The sequence below is a fragment of the Rhinatrema bivittatum genome, chromosome 8, assembly GCF_901001135.1.
Source record: "Rhinatrema bivittatum chromosome 8, aRhiBiv1.1, whole genome shotgun sequence".
In the NCBI taxonomy this organism is placed as follows: Eukaryota; Metazoa; Chordata; class Amphibia; order Gymnophiona; family Rhinatrematidae; genus Rhinatrema; species Rhinatrema bivittatum.
This window is the reverse complement of record NC_042622.1, coordinates 186,009,285-186,030,667: the sequence shown is the minus strand read 5'-3', so window position 1 is coordinate 186,030,667 and position 21,383 is coordinate 186,009,285. Positions and strand designations below refer to the sequence as shown.

The following is a 21,383-nucleotide window of genomic DNA, read 5'->3' as shown; positions in this document are numbered from 1 at the left end:
TCGCAGGCGAGACCCACAGTCACAAGGGATCGACGCCCTGGTACAGATCTGGCCACCGGGGACCCTTCTATATGCCTTTCCCCCATGGCCCCTGCTGGGCGCAATCATTCACAAGATTCGGCGACACAGAGGCCTAGTCCTTCTGGTGGCCCCGGACTGGCCAAGAAGACCCTGGTACGCAGACATGAGAAGACTACTGGCAGGGGATCCGCTACCCCTGCCTCCACACAGGGACCTACTGCAACAAGGCCCCATCCTCCACGAGGATCCAGCTCAATTCTCTCTTACAGTCTGGCCATTGAGAGGGCCCGACTGAGGAAGAGGGGATACTCTGGGTCAGTAATAGATACCCTCCTCCGAGCACGCAAGTTCTCCACATCTCTCACGTACATAAGGATCTGGAGAGTATTTGAAGCCTGGTGTGAAGATCACAGCACCAAACCACATTCCGCTAAAGTTCCTATAATTTTGGAGTTCTTACAGAATAGACTTAAGAAAGGACTGTCCCTCAACTCAATCAAGGTTCAGGTGGCAGCCCTGTCATGCTACGGTCCCAGGAGCGAGGGCAACAGCATTGCCACGCACCCAGATGTTTCACGCTTCCTCAAAGGGATCAAACACATTCGCCCTCCACTGAAGTGGCCAGTGCCCCTGTGGAACCTCAACCTAGTTTTGGAATTCCTAGTGGGACCCGCCTTCAGACCCCTCCGAGGCCTATCTCTCCGTCTACTAACCCTTAAGATGGTGTTCTTGCTGGCCATATGCTCGGCCCGCCGCATCTCAGAGCTACAAGCGCTGTCCTGCCGTGATCCATTCCTCAGAATCACTCCAGGGATCATCCATCTACGCACGGTTCCCTCCTTCTTACCCAAAGTAGTCTCACACTTCCACCTCAACCAAACCATATCATTGCCAACCATGGAAGGTTTGAAGAAGTCGGAAGAAGATCGATCCCTGCGCCATCTCGACATTGGCAGATTGCTATCCAGATATCTGGAAATGTCAGAACCAGTACGAAAGACGGACCATCTGTTCGTCCTTCACAGCGGAAAGAAGCAAGGGGAAGCGGCCTCTCGGGCAACCATTGCCCGCTGGATCAAAGAAGTCATCAAGGCTGCCTATGTAGAAGCGGGAAAGCTACCCACCTCTACAGGTCAAGGCCCACTCTACCAGAGCTCAGGCGGTCTCCTGGGCAGAAACTAGATTACTGTCGCCTGCCGAAATCTGCAGGGCGGCAACATGGTCCTCCATCCATACCTTCTCCAGATTCTACCGTCTTGATGTCCAGGCACGGGAGGACACAGCATTTGCAAGAGCTATCCTAATCGGACCTCGGGCAGCCTCCCACCCAGTTCGGGAGTAGCTTTTATACATCCCATTGGTCCTGAGTCCATCTGCTACACGCTAGGAAATGTAGAAATTACTTACCTGATAATTTCCTTTTCCTTAGTGTAGACAGATGGACTCAGCAGCCCACCCTCGGCTGCCGTTATACATGGTTGTTCATCAAATCAAGGTAAGCCATGTTTTTTCCCTTACATAGGGCATCCACCCTGCCGGGTGTCGACGCTTTCCGGTTGAAGATACTGGCGGTCTCCAGCTATAGTCAATCAACCAGTTCAATGATCAAAATTAATCAAATTTTAACGTTGCACCTAAATTATCAGAGTCAAACTAATTAAGTTAATCAATCACACATATATCCATACTGCTTTGCAAGGAAGAATACTGATCGGCTGCAATACCTGCAGGGGTATATGTACTAGGTGCTGACGTCAGATTGAAATCTGATCCGTCTCCAACTGCTAGCACGAGTACACTATACCCATTGGTCCTGAGTCCATCTGTCTACACTAAGGAAAGGAAATTATCTGGTAAGTAATTTCTCCATTGTGAATGCCATGCATTCATAAACCATGCTGGATTTACAGCACTTGAAATCAAAGGCAGCAGCAATGCAAGCTTCCCCAAATTACCCAGCTAGTGAGCCCATCCCATTTCTGGAAGGGACCTTCTCTGAGATAGGAGTAGTTTTCTCTCCATGCTCATTGAGTACTTGATCTGTCTACCAAAACTACCAGCAAAGTTACTAATGGTGAGAGATTACTGGTCATTTTTATTTTATTTTATTTTTATTAATGTGGTCATCTGTCCACAGGAAAGTGGAATCAAACCACATAGGTTGTTGAATGACTCTCAGGTGACATCTGCTGGTCTCTACCCACTTGAACTGGATTTGAGCCAGTGACTAAGAGTTGGTAGGCTTTCTGTTTGCAAATCCAGAGTCCTTTAGTAGTGTTCATATTTTTTGTGTACATAACTCTTTGTTTATAAGTAAACCTATGCAAATGTACTGAATAGTAAATTACATTCCCTGTACTTACCCGGATCAGTCCAGACACCTGGGTTTTGCCTCCTCTCCAGCAGATGGAGACAGAGAAGTTTCAAACAAACAACCCTGGCATATATACCAAGGTGCCACCCACAGTGCCTCAGTCTTTCTCTGTTTCCAGCAGATGGCAAAGGTGTAAAACCCACAGTCTCTTCTGATTACCTGATTATAAAAAAAAACCAAAAAAAAAAAAACTTGGGCGTCAGGATTTTTAGGTTTAGCAAATTAGGGGATTGTGTTCCTTTAATTTTTGTAGGTAAAAAAAAAAAAAAAAGGACAGAAGGAGAAGAACGGTAGCTCGTCGGCAGAAGGTCTGTCAGTCTCCCAGGGTGTTGCCAGGTCCTGAGGGGATCATCCTCCGTGGTTGAGGCAGCTGCTGCTAAGGGTCGAGGGCCCTGTCACAGTTTGAAAGCAGCACTGGGGTGATATGGGGAGCCCGGCTCACTCACCCCAGCAGGAGCTGTTCCAGAACCAGGGACAGTGATCGGGCAAGTTTGAATAAAAATAGATAAATACATTTTTTCTGTCTTTACTGCGCCGACTCTCCTGTATTCTGAGCGGGAACGGCGGCCATTTTGGGATCACTTCAGGCAGCCGCGCGGAACCCAGTAGGGGAGGGGATTTTACCCCTTTCGCTCTCTCCACAGCAAACGCCTTCTGGGGGAGGGGGGGGGGGGCGCTCCCATGGGCCCAGCCACTCCTATAGTCGAGGATAACCCTGAGGGGGCTACTGATTTCTCTTCGAACTCTTTTTCTTCAGAGATGTGCTGCTGATGCAAAGGCTTTTAAAGCCAAGAAGGCAGGGAGAAAACATGCTGTGGAGAAGATTTTGTTGCAACCCTCACACCAGAAGGCATGGAAGCGCTCTGGGTCCAGAGAGGGGTCTGAGCCACTTAAGAGCAAGCGGTCTTTGTGTTCTGGGCCAGCTGAGACGGACTCGGACTCCACTTCTCAGGAGGATCCAGATCCCCAGTTCAAGTCCCCGGGGGGGTGGGGGCAGATGGGGACAAAGACCCTCAGCAAGACTTAAACTGGGGGTCTCAAGTGCTGGAAGGCGACGATCTGAAGGTTGTTCGCCTATTTAAGAAAGAGGAGTTGAATCCACTTATTTCGGCCATTCTGGGGGAGTTAGGATTGGATGCCCCGCCGGTGGAGTCTCAACTGGGAACCATGGATCCAGTATTGCTGGGGCTCCGGGGTCCTACGGCTTCATTTCCTTTTCATTTCTCGGCGACTGATCTACTATTTAGAGAATGGGACACCCCAAACTTGGGTTTGAAGGTCAGCAAAGCGATGGGCAAGCTATATCCTCTGCCAGAGGAGACATTGGATCTGCTGAGGGTCCCTAAAGTAGATGCAGCAGTGTCTGCAGTCACCAAGAAGACCACTATCCCGGTCTCGGGGGCGACGGCCATCAAGGTTCTGCAGGACTGGAAGTTGGAGCTTCAGCTCAGAAAACGTTCTGAGGTATCAGCACTGGGGGTGCGAGCGGCAATGTGCAGTAATTTTGCTCTGCATGCAGGTCTTCGTTGGGCCCAGCAGATTCAGGCTAATGCCGGTCTCTCGGAGGGTGAGGTTCTCCAGGCAGGTTGACTGGAAGCGGTCATTGCTTACAGCGCAGATGCTCAATATGATCTCTTAAGGACGTTGGCGCTAGGTCCATGGTCTCAGTGGTTCCCACCCGTAGGCTTCTATGGCTACGGAACTGGGCAGTGGATGTCTCGTCCAAGGCCCAGCTTGGCTAGCTTCCATTTAAAGGCAAGTTGCTCTTTGGCAAAGATTTGGAAGACATGATCCAATCTCTGGGGGAGAATAAAGTTCATAAGCTGCCAGAGGACAGACCTAGATCGAGAGACTCCTTTACGGCTCGGTCTCGTTTTCGGGGTAGTAGGAGACCCCGACCGGCGCGTTCGTCCGGGTAGTCCTTTCACCCAGGTTCAAGTAGACAACAGTCGTGGTCTCAGCCCTTTCGAGGCAGACGGTTCGCTAGACCCGGTAACTCCCAGTTGGCTACGGGAGCCAAGTCTTCACAATGAGATATGGCCGGTCCATTCCTCGGTACCAGTCGTGGGGGCCAGACTATCGCTCTTCTTCAAGGAATGGACCAAGCTAACGTCGGATCAATGGGTCCTTACCGTGATAATTCAAGGTTATGCTTTAGATTTTGTACGGCACCCTCGGGACAGGTTCTGATCTCTCCATGCACATACCGAGAGAAGGTACAAGGCACGCTACAATGCCTCCTGGACTTGGGAGATATTATGCCGGTTACGTCTGCAGAACAACGGAAAGGCCACTACTCCATTTACTTCATAGTACCAAAAAAGGAAGGTACTTTTCGACTGATCTTGGATCTCAAAAGAGTCAACAGATGCCTTTGGATACCGCGATTCCGCATGGAAACTCTCCAGTCAGTCATCGCCTCGGTTTGGCAAGGAGAGTTCCTGGCTTCCCTGGATCTCACAGAGGGCCTATCCCCATTTCGGCATCAGGTTGGCTCACCAGAGGTTCCTCAGATTCTTCATACTGGGCAGTCACTACCAGTTTCGGGCCCTACTGTTCGGTCTCGCCACCGCCCCCAGGACTTTCACCAAGGTAATGGTGGTGGTAGCGGCGCAACTCCAGAGGGAAGGCTTGTTAGTACATCCCTACATGGACGATTGGCTGATTCGGGCGAAATCCAAGGTTCTGTGTCAGTCTGCTGTCAGCAGGGTGCTTCAACTTTTGGGATCACTTGGCTGGGTGGTCAACCCTGTCAAGAGTCGGCTAACACCTTCTCAGTCCCTGGAATTTCTGGGAGCCCTATTCGACACAGAACAGGGGAAAGTGTTTCTCTCGACAGAATGTGCGGTCAAGATGCAGGGTCAGGTGAGGGACTTGTTGTCCATGCTGGTTCCCAGGGTGAGAGATTACTTGACGGTCCTGGGATCTATGACGTCAACCCTGGAGTTGGTCCCCTGGGTCTTTGCCCATATGTGTCCGTTACAATCAGCATTACTGTCCCTCTGGTATCCTGTTTCAGAACAATTTCACCTGCCGCTTCCTCTTACGGACTCCGTGAGGTGCAGTCTCGACTAGTGGCTCGTCTCGGAACATCTGGAGTGCGGCGTTCCTTTGGTGGTACCCAACTGGACAATCGTCACCACGGATGCCAGTCTGTCTGGATGGGGTGCAGTTTGTCTGGGGAAATCGGTGCAGGGGCAGTGGTCCACAGAAGGAGCTCAGTGACCAATCAACTGGTTGGAGACCAGAGTGGTGGCCCTAGCCTTACAAGCTTTCCTCCCACTTCTTTGGGGGAAGTCGGTCAGAGTCTTATCCGACAATGCAACCACGGTGGCCTACATCAATCCCCAAGGGGGAACCAAGAGTCGACCGGTGGCTCTGGAGGCGCTACAGTTGATGACCTGGGCGGAACAGCACCGCGTCAGCATTGCGGCATCTCACATTGCTGGGGTAGACAGCGTGCAGACAGACTTCCTCAGTCGTTGCCATCTAGATCCCGGGGAATGGGAGTTGTCCGAGGCGTTTCAACTAATCTGCGACATGTGGGGCCAGCCTTGCATGGATCTAATGGCCACATTCAAGAATACTAAGGCTCCACGCTTTTACAGTCATTGAAGGGAGACAGGTGCCGAAGGCGTCGATGCCCTGGTTCTTCCCTGGCCAGCGAACATCTTGCTGTACATGTTTTCTCCATGGCCTCTGATAGGCAAGGTGATCCGGTGGATAGAGCTCCATCCGGCAGAGGTGATTCTAGTGGCTCCAGAGTGGCCGAAACGTCCTTGGTTTGCGGATCTGTTCAATCTGACTGCCGCGGAGCCTCTGCGGTTTCGGGAGTCCGCGGCTCTTTATCAGGGGCCCGTCTGTTTGGAACAGGCAGATTGCTTTTGTCTAGCGGCATGGCTTTTGAAAGTCAGCGGTTAAAGAACAAAGGTTATTCTGATGCGGTAGTGACTACGTTGTTGCGGTCGCGCAAACCATCTACTTCTCTGGCTTGTGTCAGAGTCTGGAAAGTTTTTGAGGCCTGGTATATGGATCACTCTGTAATTCCTATGCGAGCGTCAGTATTGGACATTCTGTGTTTTCTTCAAGCGTGCCTTTCTAAAGGTATCTCCTGTAGTTCATTTCGGGTACAGGTTGCGGTGCTTGGTTGTCTTCGAGGTAAGATCCAGGGGGCAGTGTTGGCATTACATCCTGATGTTGCTCGTTTTCTTCTGAGGAGTAAAGCACTTACGGCCGCCGCTCCATTATCCGTGTCCTTCCTGGAGCCTCAATTTGGTCTTCTCGGCTTTATGTGCGTCGCCTTTTGAGCTTATTAAAGCTGTCAACGCTGAAGGATCTCACGCTTGAAAGTAGTGTTCTTGGTAGACGATTTCTTTGGCACGTCGTGTGTCAGAGTTACAGGCGTTGTCGTTCAGAGAACCTTTCTTGAGGTTTTCAGAAGCAAGAGTTTCCTACGGATGGTTCCTTCCTTTCTTCCAAAAGTGTGTCGTCTTTTCATTTGAATCAGTCGATCGATCTCCCCTCCTTTTCAGATTTGGACCCGATTGGATCCGGTTGCTAAAGATTTAAGGAAACTGGATGTCCGCAGGGCTCTGATGCGATATCTGGAGGTTATGAATCCTTTTCGTGTACCGACCATCTCTTTGTCTTGTGGAGTGGTCCAAAGCGAGGGAATATGGCCTTTAAAACTACAATAGCTGATTGGCTGAAGGAAGCTATTGGTTCTGCGTATTTACTTTGTGGTAAGACTGTACCGGTGGAGCTTCGTGCCCACTCTACATGGTCACAAGCTGCTTCATGGGCGGAATGTAATTCAAGTTTCGCCACAGGAAATCTGCAGGGCGGCTACTTGGAATTCTTTACACACTTTTTGCAAGGCATTACAGATTGGATGTTCGAGCTCCGGGGGATTTGGAGAAGAGTGCTCCAAGCGGGCCTCTCCGGCTCCCACCCTAGGTAAGTTAGCTCTGGTACATCCCAGGTGTCTGGACTGATCCGGGTTCGTACAGGTAAAGGAAAATTAGTTCTTACCTGATAATTTTCATTCCTGTAGTACCACGGATCAGTCCAGAGCCCGCCTGCTGCTGTGTACACAAAAGTAACGGAGAGTCCGCTCGCATAACTTTTTTTCTTGGTATTCATATTGCATTTCCTTAATCGCTTGTTCTCATGGTTCAGCGGGGCCTGTTCCCCGTTGGGGGTTTGACTGAGCCTTATTACATTGGGAATGGTAGTTCAAGGTAGTTAGCTGTACATAGTTGGTTATTGTTCCATTCTGCTTTGACATTGAGTAAGACTGAGGCACTGTATGTGTTACCTTGGTATATATGCCAGGGTTGTTTGTTTGAAACTTCTCTGTCTCCATCTGCTGGAGGGGAGGCAAAACCCAGGTGTCTGGACTGATCCGTGGTACTACAGAAACGAAAATTGTCAGGTAAGAACTAATTTTCCTATAGAGCTATGCAAATACATACATATCAATTGTGTACCTAATGGTTACAAAGATTGATATGGGGTCTATATTCAGCAGTACTTAGCCAGAGAACTTGCAAATTATCTAGCTAATTGCTGACTTTTGAATGTTTCCGAATAATGTTAGGGATATTCTGAGGCAGAATTTAGTTAGCTGGATAACTCTGCTAATGCTGTAGTCTTAGTTTGCCGTATATTCAATTTCTACCACAGGTAGGCAAATATAATATATTTTGGAATTTTATCCAGTTCTTGCCTCCATAAGAGAATCCCTACATTTGGACTTTGGTACAAGGACAACAGACTGAGTCACATTAAGTGCCCAGTGTTCCATTTTGTTGTTTTTCCCTTTCAAGAAATATTATGCCCCATACAAAGAGGCTAAATTGAGGCCTGCGTCCAACATTGCGAATGTTGAGCCTGGACAACGGACTGTCTCAGATTGGTTGGGAACCCCTCAAGTAACCCCCGTGGAACAGACCGCTTTAAGGGAGGCTTTAGAGCAAAATCCCTCCCCCCTATGGTCATTGAGACATCTTTGAGTCTGGGGGCTCCGGAAACTCCACCCCCACCTGGCAATGAAGGGACATTCCCTGTTGGAGAGCCGGGATTAAACCAAGAGATTTTTGAAAGCCAAGTTATATTAGGAAGAAAGCAGGAAGAATTTAAGGGAACAAGACGTACAAAGATAGATTCTCAAGAGTCTATAGAATTGACAGAAGCTAGTGTGGTTGGAAGTCCTCAAATAACTCTCAAAGAAGCAAGTACACCTAAAGTTAAAACTCTTGGACATGTAAAATCAGATACAATAAGAACTGTTATCTTAAATTATGGAATTATATGGCAAAGCTGGATGCCTCAATTGTTAACTTAATTGAAGAAGTTAGGCAAGTAAATAATTCATTAAAGGAGAACATTGGAAAGATGGAAGAACAGCAGAGGAAGATTAGTGAAATAGACAACCGATTTGTGGGAATTGAAAAAATTTAAGAACATCAGATTAAAACTGAAATTGAATTTCAAAAAAAGATTGAAAATCTGGAGAATACTGTTAGAACCCTGAACCTAAGGATTACTAATTTTCCCATAATAAAACATATGGGCCCAATGGAATTATTTAAATCCTATGTTACCCAAATTCTTAAAATACCAGATCAGTGTACCCGGTGATTGTTAGGGCTTTCTATGTTGGGGTAAGGAAAAAAGGGCAAGAGGAATTAAATCATAACAGATTTTAACAACAGATAGAGGAGAGGAAAGGTCAGAACAGGAACATCCTATAGAAACATTGATTAATCTTTCGGATCTGTTACAGAAATCCCAAGAAGATATAGAAGTTAGAAGTAGAGGCACTTTGTTAATTCAATTTGCCTTCGTAACAGAACTAAAACATTTTATGGACAAAAAATTTGGATCTTTCCCGAATTAGTAAGAAGAACCTAACTACTCAGGAAAAAACTTCTAGCTTTAAAAAAGGAAGTAGTAGATAAGGGGGCTTTTTCCTATTAAAATACCCCTGTAGATGCATAGACAAATATGGGGGGGGGAAAGATTACTCATTTATGTATCCAGAACAGTTGAAAATTCTTCTTGGGGTTTAAGATAACCGGTTTGGTAGAATAAAGATAGGGGTACCATTGTACCTTTTGGTATATATAATTAATTACTTCTTAGATTTTTGTGCTCATGTTCATCTTTTTTCAGGTAGGAGGATTCTCTTAATTTTCCTATGTTTAGTCAGAACAGCTGTATAATGTATGATTTTGGTACTTAGTTTCTGAGATATTTTTGTTTTGGACACTTGTTCTGTAATTCAATAACAAAGTATTCTTGTAATAGCATTGTGAAAATTCATTAAAAAAAAAAAAGTTTGCCGTATATAAAGTTACTTGGCTAACTTTATTCATCAGGTATATTCAATGGTGTGGCTGCGCCACTGAATATCCGGCTAACTTTGCAAGCCAGCCAGTGGCTGAGTATTACCTTTATATAAGACAGAGCAGTAATCACAAAATAAAACTGATTATGGAAGGCCAGATTTTTACGACAAATGAATAAATGTCCATGCTTTTTATCTGCGGTACCTTTATACTTATATCCCATCACGTTTTGTGTCTCTGTTATGCCATCCGGAATTTGCTTCTATTCATTAAATGATTGAAAGCTGGCAACTCTGATAGATGCAGCGAAAGCTTTTATTTTATTTTTAATATTTGTAACACACAACTATTTAGTATGAGTTGCTTTCTGCAGTTTGTCTGCACTTTAAATCATAAGTGAATGGACCATAATATTTCTGAGAGGTGTTTAATAACTGCCCTTTGCCTTTCACAGAAAAACATCACAGAGCAAGAACAGCCCCAGTCTGTCTACCTCACTTTCCGATCTCTGTGCATGTACTTCAGGTCTGTTCTGTTTGTGTAGCAGATAAATATATGGCTTATAATCTATTCATCAGTGTATCCCTTTGGGGTTGCATATGCTAAGCCCTTGGTTGGCACATTGTCCTAGTGAAATCTGAAAGGCAATTGATGTCTGCTCCTCCATAGTTAAAGGGCACACATAATAAGAGTACAAGGTTGAGGTAAATTTAAGTGCTGCGGTCCGTTAAGGTGCTGGATTACACTGCATTTCATCGCCTTTTGTGGCTCATTAATGAGTTGCTTTCCTGCAACAGCATATGCCATTGTAAGTTGTTACTAGCCAGTGTTTGGGCTTCCAATAAAGTTCAAGTGGAGTTCCCTGTATGTACCAGATCAGTCCAGACTCCTGGGTTTTGCCTCCCTGCCAGCAGATGGAGACAGAGAACATTTCACAGATTATAGCCAATGAGCTGGCTTTTTTTCTGATCTGCCATGTGGCCTGCGCTCCTGGAACTGGAACCTCTGCACCAAAGGAAAGTATTGATTTCTATGTATCTTTTTGTTCTCAGAGTTAAAAAAAAAAAAAAAGGGAAAAAAAGAAAACAAGGAATTAGTTAGAGGAATCTGTTCAGCATCGGGGTTCCAGGGAGGAGCTACTTTAGTAGCTCGAGGAGCTCAGTGATGAGGTTTTCAGTAGCTTCTCTGGCCTGCAGAGGAGCCAAGGTGTTGACTCCATGGCGCTGAGAGACTGTTCTCTTGCTTGCTGTTGAAGTGCTGGTGTGTCGCGGGTGCAGGGAGGAATAGCGTGCACATGCAGCGAAAGCGGCATGACATTCGGGGGTCCGCATTGAGCATGGCCACACTGGTAGAATGAGCCTCGTGGGTGATGTGAGGCTTTCCCCGTCATGGTGGAAACTGCGGCCATTTTCAGTCTCCTAGCAGTGTCGACAGGAGGGGCAGGAGAAATCCCATCATCAACTATCCCAGTGGTTCCCTGTCCTGCGGAGGTGCAGAGAAGCACTTGCATCGAGGAGTCTTCTGCCGGTTTTTAATTTGCTTATGCGCAAAGCTTGTTCAGTGGAACAAGCAGTGGGGGATGCTAGCTCTTGGCCCCCCAGTTCCCATGGATTCTTGGCCAGTCAAGAGGCCTAAGCTGTTGGTTTTGGTGCCATTTGTTGAACGGATCCAGGCCTAAATGCGCTGAGGGTGCAGGCAGGTTTTGCTTAGTTGTGTGATAGGCTGCAGCAGCGGTTCTTTTCCTGCATGTGGAGGAATGTGCATGCATTCTCGCTGCGTGCGGTTGCATGTACAGGCACCTGTGCGCATAAGGCTACAGCCTAGATTTGAGCATGTACGTCCGCAACCTAGATTTGAGCACGTATTTATGCAGGTACTTTAGCGCGTGAGGCCTTGATCTAGACTGGAGTGTGTATTGCGCAGGTACTTGTCTACGTACGACCACAGCCTATAAGAGCACACAGTCTTGTGTGTATTTACGCATGTCCTGGAGGGGTGTGCGTGTAAGCCAGGGTGGCATTGGTGTGCGTGCAGGAGGCCACCTAGAGGCGACATTCAGGAGAACTAGGCGCCGGGAATGAACAGGTCCAAGCACCTTGTTATCTGAGGCTTGCCGTCTGATAGCAGTTCAGTCCTCACTCTCTCTCTTATGTCAGTGCTATTAGATGCTCTTAACAATTTTGACCTACTACAGCTTTTGCCCATGTTGGGACATCCCCTTGCCCTATGATGTCTCTGGAGGGGAGGGGAGTGGAGTGGGAGGTGAGGCAACAGTCAGTTCTCCTCCTCCTTTGTTCCCAAGGGCAGAGGCTTCCCTGAGAGAGAGAGGTTGGAGAGAGCAAGGTTGGGCCCTGTGGGTTTCCGGTATAGATCCCTCCTCCTCCTGGGTGGAATGTTGCCAGGGCCTGCAGACCTTTCTGCAGGGGTGCTCAGTGAAGGAGAAGCAACCTTCTATGTAGGGATTGTGTGCTCGGGCCTCCCATTTGTCAGTCACAGCAGGCAAATGCCGCAGGGAGGCTGTCTCTGGTAATGTTTAAGGGGATGTGGATCATGAGACATCAGAGGGATTCCAATGGGGAATTGGCTTTCTCACCTCCAGAAAAGGGAAGAAATTGCATATGATTGAGAGCTGCTTTGGACTCTGCTAAGATTTATTTTCTTTTTTCACAGAGGCCTCTTGCTGAGTCTGTTGGCTCAGACCCTGAATATACACTTGGTGTGACCAGAGGTCATTTTCAAGTTAAGCTTTCTGTTTCTTTCCCTCCCGTATCCAATTCAATAGATACTGGATTTTAAGAAAGTAAATGCGACTCTAAGTTCCCCATTTCCACACAAACTCTGAGGTCTGTCATAGTGGTGGTACACAAAGGAGAGTTCTTGGCATATCTTGCCTTGACAGAGGCGTATCTGCACATAGCTATGAGGCCAGAGCACCAGAGATTCCTGAGGTTCATGGTTCTAAGGGAACATTTTCGGTTTCTAACCCTTCCCTTCAATTGGCAACAGCTCTACATACCTTCACTAAGTGATGGTAGGGGCAGCTGCAAATCAAAAGGCGGGTGTGTTGATGCATCTGTGTCTGGACAACTGGGTCATTCATGCAAAATCAGAGGACCTCTGACGACAATCAGTACAAAAGGTACTGATGTGCTTGAAGTCTAAGATGGTGGTGAACCTAGCAGCGAGCCATTTAATCCTCTTTCAAACTCTGGAGTATCTGGGAGCTCAGTTCAACACGCAGAGAGAGTATTTCTCATGGAGAGGGACTACTGAAATTGCAGTCAGATTAAGCTTCTGCTAGAGCTTTCAGTGCCCAGTGCCTGGGACTGTTTACAGGTCCTGGGTTCTATGGCATTGACATTGGAATTAATGCAATGGGCATTCGCGCATATGTGGCCTCTGCAGGGGGCTCTTCTCTCCTGCTGGAATCCATTATTGGAAGAGTTTCATCTTCCTCTTCTGTTAGAGGGGAAAGTTAGGGACAATCTTTTTGTGGTGGCTTGCTTACACCAGTCTCGAGTGGGGTGTGGAATTGGAGGTAATAGTCACCATCGATGCAAGCCTCTGTGGATGGAGGGCAGTGTGGCAAGTTCAGTTGGCGCTGGGCCAGTGGTAGAAACAGGAGGCCTCATGGTCTATCAATTAGTTAGAGATGAGCGGTGAATTTCGCATTGCTTACGTGTCTGCCAAGGTTATGGAGCCATCCAGTATGGATCCTATTAGACAGTGCAACGTCAGTGGCCTAAATCAACCATCAAGGCAGAACCAAGAGTCAGGCAGTGGCTTTGAGAGGCCCGGGAGTTGATTCTCTGGGCAGAGTAGCACATGGAGTGGTTACATCAACTGGTGTGAACAATGTTTCAGGCGAAATTTTCTCAATTGGAGAAAGTTAGAAAGTTAGACCCAGGGAATGGGAGCTGTCAGAGGCAGCGATGGTGTTCATTCATGGAAGATGGGGATATTCTGACCAAAGAGAACACCATGGTGTCATGGTTTTACAGCCACTGAACAGAACATGGTATGGAAGGAATCAGAGCTCTGGTTCTGCCGTGAACTCGAGGGATTCTTCTTTGTCTTCATTCCGAGGCCTCTGATGGACAAGGGATTATAGCAGATAGAGAAACATCCGGGCAACACGATACTGATAATCTTGAGTGGCCACATCGACCATGCTTCTCAGATCTGATCAACATGTCCATAGTCAGGCCCCTGAGGTTCGGACATTGGTCGACCTCTTTCCCACCAAGACCCAATATTTTCGGGTCAGGCAGCTCACTTTTGTCTTGCGGCTTCGCTTCTGAGAGGAGATGACTGATTATGGAGGGGGATATTCCAAAGTGGTTATTCCACCTTATTGCAGGCTAGACGACCACGTATGTGCAAATTTGGAAGATCTTTGAGTCCTGGTCTGCGTTGATGGAATGCAACCTCAGCTTATTCAGGCTATGGTTGTCACATATTTTGGCTTTTCTACAGAAGTTCTGGTCAAGGGACTAATCTTTAAACTTTCTGAGAGTCCAGTTAGTGACATTGGGTTGTCTCCAGTGTAAGTTGCAAGGGTATCCTCTGTCCACACATCCAGGTGTTTATATGGTTCCTTTGGGGAGCTAAGAACTTGTGTCCTAAGGTGCGGAATATTTGTCAGTCTTGTAATCTAAATCTAGTCCTTAGAGGATTGTGTGAGGCTCAGTTTGAACCACTAAAGAGAATTACAGTTAAGGACTTGCCTCTTAAAGTGGTTTTCTTGGTGGCTATTTGTTCGGCCAGGAGAATTTTGGATCCTTTCCTACAGATGTTCTGATCGTGGGTATTTTTATGCATGATGCCTTCTTTTCTGCCTGAGGTAGTCTCAGTGTTCCATCTTAAACAGTGGAGCTTCCAGCTTTGCTGAATTTGTATTCCTCTACTCCTTATAAGGGGAGCTTAGGCTCTTAGATGGGAGGTGTGCTTTATTAAGGTATCTAAAGGTCATTTATGATTTCCATAGTTCAGATCACCTCTTTGTACTGTGGAGTGGTCCAAAGAAGGGAAGTAAGGTATCTAAGCAGGGCCAGCGTGTCCCAATAGGTGAACTAGGCCAGGGGTCCCCAACCACCGGTCCGCGGACTGGGACCAGGCCGTTGGAGGTTTTTTGCCGGTCCGTGGCGCCGCTCTCCCCGGCTGCCGATGCTGCGGGGAGGCGGGGTGAGGCCTCCCCGCAAAAGGGAGGAGGCACGACCCGAAAAGCAAGAAGATCAGCAGGGCCGTGTTGGAGCTCATGTTACCACGGCCGAAAGAAAACAATCGCGTCTAAACGTACAGGTGCTCCTCCTCCTTTCTGCCCACGCGGCCCCGAAAGAAAAATGTTGTCGGAGCCGCACGGGCAGGAAGGAGGAGGAGCATCAGGCGCGTGCAGAAGAGGAGCATCGCGGCCCGAGAAGACCAGGGCTGCTGCAGAGCCCATCCTGTAGCGGCCCGTGAAGAGGAGGCCCAGAGGTGAGAGAGAGAGGCCGAGGGTTTGTAGAGTGTGTATGTGTGCGTGTATGAGATGAGTTGAGAGATTGTGTGTTGGAGTGAAGACCTGAACGTTTGCAGAGACAGCATGTGAGAGCCTCTGTGTGTGTGAGAGAGACAGCATGTGAGAGTGAGAGACTGTGCTTGAGCAAGACAGCATGTGGGAGTGAGAGACTGTGTGTATGAATGATTGTATGAGAGAGAGCATGTGACAGTGAGAGCCTGTGCTTAAGCAAGACAGCATGTGGGAGTGAGAGAGAGCCTGTGTGTGTGAGACTCAGCATGTGCCAGTGAGAGACTGTGTGTATGAATGATAGCATGTGAGAGTGAGTGTGTGTGAGAGAGAGAAAGCATGTGAGAATGAGAACCTGACTGCGTGTTTGAGGGAAGAAGACAGATGGAGAGAAAAGAAATAGAAAAAAGGCAATATAAAAGGAATTGGCAAAAAATAAGAAAGGTAAGGTGGGAAAAAAAAGCCTGTGACCAATCGATTAGAAACTAAGATCAGACAGCAGATGTACCGGTAAAAAAAAATTAATTACTTTTTACTGATTGGCACACTTAATCTTTGGGAATGTGCAAGAGTAGCACTTTCTCTATGCAGATCTCACAATGTACGAGATCAGCATGGAGGAACTGGAAGCCCATGGGGCCTGCACAGAGGAGGCAGCAGAATGGGCTTCAGTGTCAGTAGCAGCAATCGGCACCTCCCCAATAGCCACGCGACAGCAGTGACAGTGGCAGCAGAGGAATGAGAGAGACTCTGAGGTTGTGAGGGAGCCAGTGAGAGTGAGAGCATGAGTGTGTATGAGAAAATCCAGGGGAGTAAGAGAGTGTGTGTGGTGGGAGGGGTGTGTGTGTGGAGGGGGAGAGAGTATCTTACAGCCTGAGAGTGTGTGAGAGCGAGAGGTTATGGTTGGGTATAAGAGCATGAATGTGTATGTATGTGACAGTGTATGTGAGAGAGAGAATGGACATGTGAGTATGTGTGAGAGAGAGAGGATAACCTCCTAATCCTCGACAATATCAGGTTGACTGGAAATCAAGAGCTCCCCATGTAATGGACAGCAGGGGCTTTTTAAAATCCTTATTAGTTTTAATTATTGTGTGTTATTTGATATATGTGCTGTTTTTAAATATTTATTGGTTTTGTTGGGAAATTGTAAAAATGTAATGATTTTAATTAATAGAAATTCTATTTATCAGTAGTTTTAAAGTATTCTTTTATTAGTATGGTTTTACTATTATAACTGATGCTTTATGTTTCTTGATTTTATTTGTTTTATGAGGAATGGTGGTTCTGTTTTTCCATTGTTAATATATAGAGTCTGGCTTCTTGGGGTTTCCATTTCATTTTTTTCTAATTTGTGCTCCTTTATTTTGTATTCTGTATTTGGTGAGGGTCTGTCTATGCTCTGTGTGTGTGCACATGATGAGAGATTCTGCTAGCATGTAGTGTCTGTATAGGGATCTATTGCAATCGGGTTTGTTTGTTTCCTCAGTAGGTGGTGTATTGTTATCCTAGGACCCAGTGTAATATTTACCCTTGCTTATTCACAGGTAGGGTTATTGTTGTTTGAGTCCTTGGTGTTATTACTGTTATGTTATGATGGGATTTGCAGTATAGATTTTGAGAGTCTTTTTTTGCGGGGTTTTGTGTTAGTTCACAATGTGCCTGGCAGTGAAAGGTGTTTGTGCTGCTGTTACTGTGAGGTGACACCAGAATTTGAAAATATCTTTTAGTATGATGAGCTGTAAGGGAAACATCCAAGCTCCATTGTTTGGGGGAAATTTCAGTGGATGCACAGAGTTAGAGAACTGGAGGTGCAAGATTTATAAATGTCATAATTTAAATAAGTATGCACTAAATCCAGTCCCGCCCCACCCTGCCGGGCCATGGAAAAATGGTCTTGCCTTGAAGCCGGTCCCTGGTGCAAAAAGGTTGGGGACCACTGAACTAGGCAGTTGCCTAGGGCACCAGCCATTAGGGGGTGGCAAAGAGCAGCCATGTGGGGCCACGAGCTGAGCCTATCACTCTCACAGTTGAGAGAAGAAGAGACTTGGCAAGCTGTGAGCAGCGCCCATCCTGCTCATGGCCAAGAGAAGCAGAGTCTCTGTGGGCCACGAGCGGCGTGTGTGTGTTAGAGAGAGGGAAGGAGCCTGTGTAAGGGGGTGTGTGTGTGTTGGGGCCTGGACCTGGGGGGGGGGGGGGAGGTAGGCGGGCATAAGGCTAAAGATTCGGCTAGGGCACCTAATACCCTTGCACCGGCCCTGCGTCTAAGACTATAATTGTGTGGTGGCTGAAGGAAGCAATTGAGTCGACTTAGATTTGTAAAGGGGGGTTAGGGTGCACTCAAGGCGTTTTCAGGCGACTTCCTTGGCTGAATCTCCGCATGAAATTTGCTGGGCGGCTATCAGAAAGTCGTTGCACACATTTGCTAGGCATTATCGCTTAGATGTTGTGGCTTCAGCTTCTATGTGCTTCGGTGAGAGTGTTCTATGGGTGGAATTCTCCAGGTCCCATCCGAGTTAAGAGAAGCTTAGATACATCCCAGGAGTCTGGACTAATCTGGGTACATACTGGGAAAAGAAAATTGGTCTTGCCTGCGAATTTTCGTTCCTGTAGTACCAAAGATCGCTCCAGAGACTTGCCCACTTACTAGGGGGAGGAAGTCCGCCGCTCGTATTGTTGCTTTGTATATAGTGTGGAAATGTTGGAGGTTTTCAATGCTGATCACTTGTGTTAAATTTGGGAAATGAGTTTTCCATTGACTTTTTGGGCAAATTCACCTTCTTCCGGCTCGTTGGAGGGGCAGGATTTTGCTTAGAAATTTATGGTTGTTGCTGTCATCTTGGCTTGGGTACAGGTCAGTACTGAGGGACTGCAGGTGACACACTGGGTTATATACAGTGTCTGTGAAACTTTGTCTCCATCTGCTGGCAGGGAGGCAAAACCCAGGAGTCTGGACTGATCTGTGGTACTACAGAAACGAAAATTAGCAGGTAAGAACCAATTTTCCTATTTTTTGCCTTCCAGCGACCAGGATCCAGGTGGACTTCTGATGTTGCCAGAGAAGGGAATTGCAGAGGATTTTGATATTAGCCAAGCGCTATCTGCAATGGATGCATTGCTACTGGTGGCAACACAAGAGGTGACTACACACTGAATCTCCCCCATTTTGTTTCATTGTTGTATTCTGTCTGGAATGCAAAGGCTTGCCTATGTTCCTGGCAACCTAGACATCATCTTATAAAATCCTTTGTACTGAGAAACTAAGGGGTAGATAATCAAACTACCTGGTGCTGGAGGCAAACACCATGGGTAGTTTTTATGTGCAGGGTTTGCCAAAATCAAAGCAAGCAAGCAAAATAATTTTGCTTGATTGCCTCATGAAAAGTGCCCGCACAAATTTGCAGGACTTTTGATCTTTCAAAACTAGCTGCATAAGTGCCCCTCCTCAAACAAAACTCGCCCTCGGGAATGCCTCCAAACATGCACTGGTAAAAACACCTGCATTGCCCTCTAAATATACCAAGTAACCATCATTGAACAAGTGTTCCTTAATAATATTTTATAAAACATGTCCTCGTTCATATTTCAGAGATCTTGTATTTCTGTCCTTGTGGGTGACAAATCCATTGCAGGCACAGGACACCAGAAGTCTTGTAATAAACTTATTCCCAAAGAAACCCACGTTGTGGTATTACAAGACCAGTTTCCCCACTAGCCTCAGATGGAAATATGAGAAAAATGTACAGGGAGACATACTACTCACAATAAGGAGACGTTTGGGCATTTTGACCATAGTATTAGCCTGTGAAAAATTTGCTGCTGTACTAAATTCACTCTGACCGAATATAAAATGTTCACATTTATTATTTAAATGTTTTATATACAGTCATATATCAAAAACACCCCCCACCCCCACTCATGTGGAACATTATTTAAAATATAATCTTTCCAAACAATTCTCAAATAATATAGGGAATTAGTATCAGAGATAGCAAGTACTCTTCCAATCCAGTCTCCAGGCTCTTGCCCGCAATGGGTTTTCAACCAGTATCATACGTGAACACTAGGTTTTAGACATTCATATAACTGGAATAGAATAGAATAGTTCTTACAAAACTGCATGGTAAATTATCCTGCTGTTAATTTTTGTTTTTCCTTTTTCCTTCTGTAGTGTAAAATGCTGATGATGGATGCCCCTCCAGGAGAGTGCAGCTCAGTCCTCTACTCCTTATTCTGGGCCATTCAGGGCAGTCTTCTTTCATGGTGCTTCCTACAGCTAAAAGGCTCCGATCCTGTAGCTCAGCGCCTCGCTAGGACAATTCTTGTCAAATGTGAGTATCGCAGGCCGACATGTAGAATAGCAGGGTCCTATATTAGAAAGATGCATTTACTTTTTATTGTGTACTGATTTCCTATAACAGAACATTTTTTTTCCCCATAGATATCGAGCAGTTCCTCTCCAGTGCCAGAACAATTTTAGAGGCACTTTTGTGCCAGTACAAGGGAAAAGATATAATGGAGAAATTAAGTAACTCTGTCTTTGCCATGGCAACTCGGCAACTGGTTAGTAACTAGATATGACCAAAATAGCATTCCAGATCTAATTGTGATAGTGCATGTGCATTCCCAAATGGAGCTGCAAGGTAAAGTCAGAGGTTTTGTTGGGTCTCTTTTTCCTAGATGACCTTCATGTTGTATTTCTGCGCCCTGGACATCCCACACTGCACCTTGATGCAGAATTTTAGCACGCTGACAGAGCTACTGAAGAATCTGTGTGCTGATGCTGGAGAGAGTGCCAATAAGGTAGCATTTTAATACTCCATGCCCTTCAGAACACATTTGTGTGCAGCATAAACCTGCAATGATGTTGTGCTGCATTTCTCTATGGCTTCTTTGTAGGCAGTAATTTAATGTTTGCAAATTCATTCCATCTAGAAGACGGTCTGTTCCATGTTAATAAAACAAGTAAGGACAAACCATTGGCTATGCCTGTATTTGGAGTGCTTTTCAGCTTTTGACACTATTGAAAATGACCTTGCCAAATCAACTGGTGTGCTAGTTATTGTTATTGTGCCTCCAGATAGATGGATTTATGCAGCCTATTAGCACTTTTCAGCCTTAATGAAAAAGCTAAAAAAAAAAAAAAAAGTTTTAAATACTTCAGAGCACCAGTACATTATTTTAAGTTAAATGACAGGGGCTTTTGGCATCTTATAGAGCAGGGGTCGGGAACCTTTTTGGCTGAGAGAGCCATGAACGCCACATATTTTAAAATGTAATTCCGTGAGAGCCACACTAACTACAACCCCCCACCCTCCTGACTCCCCCAAGACCTACCAAATTAATTTACTACAACCCCCTACTCTCCTGACATCCCCAAGACCTGCCAAATTAATTTACTACAACCCCCCATCCTCCTAACCCCCCCCCCCAAGACCTGCCAAAAGTCCCTGGGGTCCAGGGCTCGCAGACAAATCTTTAATAAAAAAGTAAAAATCTAACAAAAACCCCCACCCTCCTGACGCCCCCCCAAGACCTCCAAAATTAATTTATTACAACCCCTCACCCTCCTGATGCCCCCCAAGACCTCCAAAATTAATTTACTACAACCCCAACCCTCCTGACCCCCCAAGACTTGCCAAAAGTCCCTGGTGGTCCAGCGGGGGTCCAGGAGCGATCTCCTGGACTTGGGCTGTCGGCTGCCAGTAGTCAAAATGGCGCCGACGGCCCTTTGCCCTCGCTATGTCACTGGGGTCGACCAATGGCGGCGGTTTAGCCCCTGTGACATAGTAAGGGCAAAGGGCCGTTGACGCCATTTTGATTACTGGCAGCCGACGGCCCTTTGCCCTTACTATGTCACAGGGGCTACCGCCACCATTGGTCGACCCCAGTGACATAGTGAGGGCAAAGGGCCGTCGGCGCCATTTTGACTACTGGCAGCCGACAACCCAAGTCCAGGAAATCGCTCCCGGACCGCTCCTGGACCCCCGCTGGACCACCAGGGACTTTTGGCAGGTCTTGGGGGGGGTCAGGAGGGTGGGGGTTGTAGTAAATTAATTTTGGAGGTCTTGAGGGGCGTCAGGAGGGTGGGGGATTTTGTTTAGATTTTTACTTTTTTATTAAAGATTTG

At 46.7% G+C, this 21,383-nt stretch overlaps 1 protein-coding gene across 1 annotated transcript in view; it reads left to right on the top strand.

Annotated features, from left to right (window-relative positions):
• The window catches only part of ZZEF1 (zinc finger ZZ-type and EF-hand domain containing 1), a 335,589-nt gene that overhangs the window by 91,920 nt on the left and 222,286 nt on the right, over positions 1–21,383 (top strand). The window contains 5 exon segments of the mRNA XM_029612069.1: positions 10,202–10,272; positions 18,278–18,392; positions 19,425–19,584; positions 19,695–19,816; positions 19,934–20,056. Of these exon segments, the coding sequence (XP_029467929.1) occupies positions 10,202–10,272; positions 18,278–18,392; positions 19,425–19,584; positions 19,695–19,816; positions 19,934–20,056 (591 nt within the window).